At 36.0% G+C, this 7,979-nt stretch overlaps 3 protein-coding genes across 3 annotated transcripts in view; 2 read left to right on the top strand and 1 right to left on the bottom strand.

Annotated features, from left to right (window-relative positions):
• Positions 1-666: 666 nt before the first annotated feature.
• Positions 667-7,979, bottom strand: part of LOC131055871 (lysine--tRNA ligase) — a 67,102-nt gene continuing 59,789 nt past the window's right edge. Inside the window, exon 17 of the mRNA XM_057990190.2 lies at positions 667-1,072. Coding sequence (XP_057846173.2) covers positions 1,068-1,072 — 5 coding nt within the window. The 3' untranslated portion in view covers positions 667-1,067. The remainder of the gene's footprint in view (positions 1,073-7,979) is intronic.
• On the top strand, positions 3,569-4,514 carry LOC131859833 (uncharacterized). The gene is made up of 2 exons (XM_059213993.1): positions 3,569-4,069; positions 4,185-4,514. The coding sequence occupies exons 1-2, from the start codon at positions 3,719-3,721 to the stop codon at positions 4,356-4,358; spliced, it is 525 nt and encodes a 174-aa protein (XP_059069976.1). The 5' UTR covers positions 3,569-3,718; the 3' UTR covers positions 4,359-4,514.
• LOC131055872 (uncharacterized) lies at positions 4,590-5,421 on the top strand. The gene is made up of 2 exons (XM_057990191.2): positions 4,590-4,883; positions 4,971-5,421. Exons 1-2 carry the CDS (start codon positions 4,623-4,625, stop codon positions 5,349-5,351), a joined length of 642 nt encoding a protein of 213 aa, XP_057846174.2. The 5' UTR covers positions 4,590-4,622; the 3' UTR covers positions 5,352-5,421.

The raw sequence follows: 7,979 nt of genomic DNA, 5'->3' as shown, positions 1-7,979 counted from the left end.
TATGTAACCCACTCCCCTTTCACAAAGAGGAAGGGAGTTGGCATAGTTATGACTAGTCATCTTTGAATATTCACATTGTTCAAAATGGAAATCATGGCTCACAAACATGAAACTTAAACACTCCTTTGCCCCATGCCATATATTGTGACTTCTATTAAATCTACAGTGGGAAGAAAGGCACTCCAAGAAAGATATAACAGTTTGCTCGATATGTTTTGATACTTTCCAAACAATGTGCCATTTGGATCTAACTCTCTTAGTTCTTACAGTGTTCTAATCTTGGAAACACAGAGATCCTATGTTCATCAAGAGAGCAATTTGGATTGTTGGGTGCTATTTATAATTCGTTTGGCTATACAGAATAACAGATTCGGTAAATCATATGTCGATGCTTCCATATTTCTGCTAGAGCCAGGGGCCACGGTAGGTACTAAGCATACATTATTTTGTCTTTTTTACTATTTGCTACAAACAGTACTTTTGTAACCCGATATTTTAGAGTTTTATAAAATGTAATATTTGAACAAGGCAATCATACTATGAAATTCCTGGAACTCAATACAGTTCCCATCTTGGAAACATTGCGTAATAGCAGTTTTACAACAAAATTTCTGAACTTGATTCTGTTCAAGTCTTGTGTCTTCTCACAATAACACAAAAAAGGAATAAAGGAAATTGAACTTCTCTTTTGCCGAGCAAAACTGAAAAATAATCCAAAAATTTATCTGACAGCAGATTCACATCATTACTTTACCAAGAAAAAGTATTTAGCTATCATCGAGGAAAACATGTAGAATCTCCAACTAAATTTACAACAGACGAGTCAATTGCACATCGTCCATCTAGCAATCTGGATTCTGAACAATAGGGAGATAAATCAAGAAATACTTGTATCATAATTCCAGTTCAACTATTACAAGGAACATTATGATACTTGTGCCCCTCATTTAACATTTGTGATGTACTATAATGCAGTTAGAAAACTAAAGCAAAGACAAGAACTCATCCATTACTTTTGTGCAGCACAATAGACACTCCGTATGACTTTTGACCTTTGATGGAACACTTCAAGCTGTACAAAAGAATGCAATGTTAGTTACAATCAAGATAAACGGTAAGTAACTGTATAAAGGATGTACATATTCCATACAAACTTAAACACACACAATTCCAGTTTTCAAGTCTCCCAAGGTAGTAAGTGTTCTGAAACTTTACATAATTCAGCCTTAAAGCCAAAAAATGGTATCAGTAACTAGAATCTCTGGTTAGTAGCTGGGAGATGTAATTATTTCTAGGATACAAGATGAAGCTACCGATTTCTGTAGTCATACAAGGTCATAGCAGTACAGAAGACATCCAATTAGGAATCAATATTGACCTTGGTGTCATTCTTTCTCTCCCCATGGTTCATATTATGGTACTCAGCACATTATGCTTCATAAACATCTACAGAGACTACAAAATAGATTAAAATCAGGTCTAGATTCATTATAATCGTCACTCTTTGTGAACTTGTATAATCAGAATCAATTGTTTCCGATATATTACATTTAGGTAAAGCATTTGGCCCAGGTTAAACCAAACTGTCTGGTTTATTTCAATTGGATACCAAATCATTATCAGGACCCGTTTCTGGACTCAAATTCACATCACTTAGAATTTGAATATATTCTTATTTATTGATTTGCAAACTGTCACTTCAAATATTACTTTGTATGTAGGTAAAGTTCTGCCAATATTCCCCTAGAGACATGGATAAATGTACAAAGATGGACAGGAAAGTTATTTTAAAATAAGGTAAAAAGGATACAGCTATTTAACATTTTTAATAGTCACAATGGTCCATGTTTGTGTTCAAGTTCAACGAGCAAAGTTTTGGGAACAAGATTGTCAGCTAATAAACTTCCGAAAAAATTCATGAACAAGTTAAAAAGTATATAAATCTGCCTTCTTTATTATTTTAATTTTTATGATAAGAATATGAAAAAATATAAAAAATCTAAGTTACCGGTACTTCAGGTTTTGCCCCCGAATCCGGATACGATACGTATCGGATTCGGATTCGCCCCGGAATCCCTGTGGATTCGGACAGGGTACTGATTTTTGCCTCCTAAAAAGCATCCGTTTTTGGAGTCACGATTCCAGACGCATCCGGTGTAGACGTGGCGATTCCATAAGGTTTTTTTGACGAATCCGCATTGGTCACAAATTTCGAGGGTTTTTTTACGGGTCGAATCATGTCTTTTCACGTTTTAAACCTAAAGCAAAGCTAAAATTAAAAAACGCGAAACCATTATTCCACGCGAAACAGTGAAAGGAAAATCGAAAAACGCAGGTTTGAGAGGGGCAGGTTTGAGAGGGGCGCGACGACAGAGGTGAGAGGAGGCGCTAGGGCAAGAGGCGCGACGGCACAGAGGCGCGACGCCACAAAGGCACGACGGAGGCGCGAGGACGGCACAGAGAGGCGAGACGGGAGGTGCCAGGCAAGAGGGCGACGACCGACGACCAGCGCAGGTTTTAAATTTTTAATTTTTTTTAAGTTTGTTAAAATAATGATCATAGTTTGTTAAAAAATTAAATTTTATTATAGTTTTTAAAAAAATTTATTAGTTTGTAAAATTTTATTATAGTTTATTTAATAGTTTACATAAAATTTAAAAATTAAATTTAATAATTTATTTAAAATGAAAGTAATTAAATTTTAATTTTTAATTACACAAATTATTATAGACTATAGTTTGTTTAATAAACTATTAAACAAACTATAGTCTATAATAATTTGTGTAATTAAAAATTAAAATTTAATTACTTTCATTTTAAATAAATTATTAAATTTAATTTTATATATTTAACATTTAGAATCTATTGTTTACTATTAATTTATTAAATATTAATAATTATTTTTTAATTTGTTGTAGAAATCATAATGGCAACGACTACTAGCTCTACTCCTCAACGGACTTTCAAAACTGACCCAAATTCACCTTTATGGAAATATGTCAAAATAATAGACCAAGTAAAAGGTGGTGGAACATTTTTATGGATATGCAACTTCTGTAGTACGAAAAAAACTAGCTCCTACAGTCGTGTCAAAGCCCATTTTTGTGCCATTCCCTAACAAGGAATCAAACCATGTCTAGGAAAGAATGGAAATGGGATGTCACCTCAAGAAATAGCAGGATATATTAGAGAGCAAGAGGAAGCAGATGCAAGAGTTGGTCGTGCCTCAAACCATCCTTTGTTGACAGGAAGAGGAAGTAAATCAAAGAGGCCCCCTACTTCTCCATCTTATAGCGATTTTCCTGATATCGTGGTAGAGAGCCACCCATTCTTGGACCCAATTAGTGAAGAACCTGTTATTGTGAAGAGAAGCAGGGGACCATTAGAGAGAGCATTTAAGAATGATGCTAGAGAGATTGCAGATCAATCCGTTGGAAGATGTCTATATGCAAACGGTTTGTCATTTAATGTGGTACGATCACCATATTGGCAGGATATGTTGAAAAAGGTAAATGAGGCTCCACAAGGGTACACAGGGCCAGGTTATGAGAAGTTGCGTAGCACCTTACTAGCAAAGGAGGTAAAAAACATAGACAATGCATTGGCTCCCATTAGAAATTCATGGAAACAAACAGGGGTGTCCATCATTTCAGATGGATGGAAGGATACCAAAAATCGGCCATTAATTAATGTAATTGCAGTGTGCCCTAAAGGGGCAATGTTTCTGAAAGCTGTGGATTGTGAGGGACAGGTGAAGGATGCACAATTTATTGCTAACATCCTTATACAATGCATTCAGGATGTGGGACCTCAAAATGTTGTCCAAGTAATAACGGACAATGCAAAGAATTGTAGAGCTGCAGGTATGTTGATTGAGACACGGTTTGAACACATATTTTGGACACCTTGTGCTGTCCACTCTCTCAACCTCATGCTACAAAAGATAGGCAGGAAAATAGATTGGATCAAACAAATTTATGTTGAGGCTGAAGAGATCCAAATGTTCATCACAAACCATAACATGTCACAGGCCATTTTCAGATCATTTTCACAGTTGGAGTTGCTAAAGGTAATTGAAACACTTCAATTTTTAAAATCTACATTTCACTTTGATGGTTACTTAATTTTTATTTTTTTATCATGTCTTCTTTGTATTCTAATTTTTATTTTTAATTTTTGAATAGGTTGCCGAGACCCGATTTGCATCCAACACAATCGTCTTGAGGCGACTTGTGAAGGTGCGACAGCCACTTGCTAGCATGGTAATTAGTCAAAGTTGGTCCCTATGGAGGCAATCCAATACTGAAAGGGCAGCAAATGTAAAGCGCATGATCCTAGATGACACTTGGTGGGATTGAGTGGAATATCTTTTGAGTTTCACTAAGCCCATCATGAGTATGATCCGTTATACTGACATGGATCACCCATGTTTGGGAGAGGTATATGATGGCATTGACTCGATGATTGAGAAAATGAAAGCCATCATCAATGCAAAAGAGCAAGATCCCGAAGAAACTTTCTTCAAAGAGGTTCAATCAATTTGTGTTGAGCGGTGGAACAAAATGACCACCCCACTACATCTTCTTGCATTTGCATTGACTCCCAAATTTTATAGTGATGAAATGCTTGCTAAGCCATCAAGGGTACCACCATATAGAGATTCAGAAGTCAGTGAAGGGTGTAGGACAGCACTTACTAAACTCTTCCCAGATTCTGAAATGGAGGATTTAATGACAAGTGAGTTTGCTGATTTTGTAGCCTCCAATGGTCAAAGTGTTTCCGCTCTCCGTGACAAGTATAAAAAGGATTCTCATGCTTGGTGGTACCTCAATGGCCATACATCACCAAACCTTCAAACTCTTGCAATCAAAGTTTTATCGCAAGTTTCTTAATTTTTATTGCTCTCTAAATTTAGATTTTTTACTATTTTATAATTGTCACCCTCTCACTTTGTGTCAATTATTCAATAGGTTGCTAGTTCCTCTTCATCTGAGCGAAATTGGAGCACATACTCCTTCATCCACTCAGTGAAACGCAACCGACTGGCAGCAAGTAAGGCAGAAGAGCTCGTTTATGTGCATTCAAACTTGCGCCTTCTTACTCATAAACAAAATGAGTATAAGGATGGGAGCACAAAGTTTTGGGATGTAGATCCAAAGCGAACTGATTTGGATTTTTCAGCTGCCACACAATCTTTACTTTATGGGGAGTCTGATAGCCAATGTGCTGCTAGTGCAAGTGGCAGTGAGGCTGCATGTGGTTCCAGTACTCTACCTACATCATCTAATGTCAATGATGATGTTGATCTTGATCTTCCTAGTGACCCATATGATGCTATTGCTGATTATTAGTTGTGTCATTTTATTGTTGAACGGTTGAGCCAGTGAACAATGAATTCGATATCTATCATAACATTCAAAGTTTGTAATTTTGTTATAGACTTATAGTTATATCAATATGAATCATGTATGATAGTTCCAAGTTTTGTTTAGCATATGGATTATATGTGGGATTCTAAATTTAATTTTTGTTTCTACTTATTAGAGTGTATATATGTATATATTTATGATTTTTACATTTTTTTGTACGGACGTACCCATACGTACCCAGGCCCCCCCTTAAAAAAATGTCGTACCAGCGTACCGTACCCACGTACCCGTACCGGCAACTTAGTAAAAAATAAAACTCAAATTTAAATAAAACCTCTTTTATAAAATTAAAGTTAATAACATAAAGTAAAATAAAATTTAATGAAAAACACAGAATATAATTATATATCAATAATTTAAAATATTCATAATTAATTGCCATAAAAGCTTTTAAAAATTAATTAATATTATTTCGTTAATCATAAAATAGCATATAAAGATTAAAAACTAGTTTATAACTTTATAATCATTAAAATTAAAAAATCACAAAATTAATTTATAAAGACATGTAAATATAAAACTAAGTTGCCGGTTTGGGTATGGATTTTTCCTAGGTTCACTGTATATTATAGATAGATAAGAGTGGCCGTGGGAACCATGCCCATTAACATATATGAACAAACAATTTACAAAAATCGTTGCTGCCTAAAAGAATATGGAAAGCAATGCATGATTTTCAAGGGATTCGCCCCAACACTATCCTAGATAGATTTGATTCAGCATAGCAGTTGAAAGACACAGACAAACACCCTAGTTACTATCATTGGAACTGCTGTCCTACAGCTCCAGTGGCACCTTTGCTTTCACATTGACCTTTCCCTGGGCATTTGCATTCTCAATAGAAAAAAATGACATTTATCACGTGATATCCACCAAAAGATCCAATGACAAGAAAATTCCTAGCAGCCAGAAGAATGGCATTGCCCTCAGCTTTAGTAGTGAAAAGATCCCATGAAAATACCCCCCATGACCTCCTTCCCACATTAGCTGATCCAACTTTTGTGTCATATCTGGCATTTGCTTCTGCTAACTTTGGCTTCATGACATATATCTCATGGACATAAAAGGTTTACCAATGGCCTGCACCATTCCTTTCCCAACAAAATGTCCATTATGTCTGACAAAAAATCAATGCCACAATACCATTGAGGTGACATTGGGAAAACCCCTGAAGCAATCATGGGGCTATCACCTTTCAGCCGGTGCTTTTGACAAGAGATGAGCTGATGATGAAGACTCCCCTCAGATAAACCAAATCAAACCTGACAAAGTTTGGAGTCCCTTATTTACCTAGCATAAGATGTAGTCTTAGTCATTGTTGCAGACAATCTTAAATTCATTGTTGCAAACAACTCCCATGATGGCTCAATTTTATTTTAAAATACCATCACCGTATAGACTAGATTATATCTATGGAACACACACTCCACTTTATGCCAAACTATCCTTTCCAGCCAGCACAATTTAAGAACATGAAGTGATTTTGTCTTTTACCAGATCCCACACCTGATCCCAAAATGGAAATTCTCATCCAAATCAAACATAAATCCATATCTATCACTCCCGCTGTTGAACTATGAATGTTCAAAAAGAAGCACTTGCATCCTTGCATTTGCCTTGAGGGGCTGTTTCAGGTATTGAGACAAGCAAGAGGAGAATACAGAGTAAAACAAATCGTAACCGACTTAGCTAAAGCATTAAACATGTACTACTGCCACCAAACTTAAATCCTCGCATGCAGATACATTTTAACTAATGATTCGTGCTTCCATATGATCAATGTCAAAATTGGCTAGCCTATCAGCAAATTTATTATCTTCTCTTTGACTGTGTCATACTGTGAAAGAATTTAACAATGTAAGCTTTTTCCAAACTTGCTCCATCAAATTCTTGATTTTCCAGCTAAATGATCATTTATGTTTAATTGTGTTTACTCTTACCATTGAATCTTCCTCTATGATTATGTCTCAAATCTTGTTGCCAATATGAACTTGGAGGCCAAATGGTAAAGCTTTGGCCTTAGCTTCATTATAGGTCCTATCAATTAACTTTTTTGGAAGCGACCCAAGCTACATCCCCTTTCCAATCTCCTATGACACAACTAGTGTTAGGGTTTCAAGCAGATCCGAAGCAAATATGAACTAACAATTATATGCAGATTTAAATACAAAAGATAAAGAAATAAAACAGGACACAGATAACACAGAGATTTAACGTGGTTCACCCAGAATGGGTTACGTCCACCATACACAGCCGTCCAATCTTTCTTATTATCCAGCAAAAACAGTACATCAATCTTACAATGCCTTAAGCATCCCAGCCGCTTATAACATGCGTTTTTAGGGCAACAAACAAAGTCGGCCTTTTTAGAGTTTTATTACAATGTCGGTTTTCATCAACTTTGCTGAGTGTACAGTACTTTGTTGATCAGTCGCCACATTTCAACAATCTCCCACTTGGAGACTGATCAGGCTCCACACCGAACAATCTCCCACTTGGAGACTGATACTACACGACACCACTATACATGCAACATCCGCTGGATAAAAC

This window comes from Cryptomeria japonica, chromosome 11 (assembly GCF_030272615.1).
Source record: "Cryptomeria japonica chromosome 11, Sugi_1.0, whole genome shotgun sequence".
In the NCBI taxonomy this organism is placed as follows: Eukaryota; Viridiplantae; Streptophyta; class Pinopsida; order Cupressales; family Cupressaceae; genus Cryptomeria; species Cryptomeria japonica.
The sequence above is the reverse complement of the archived record's forward strand: the minus strand, read 5'-3'. Positions and strand labels throughout refer to the sequence as shown.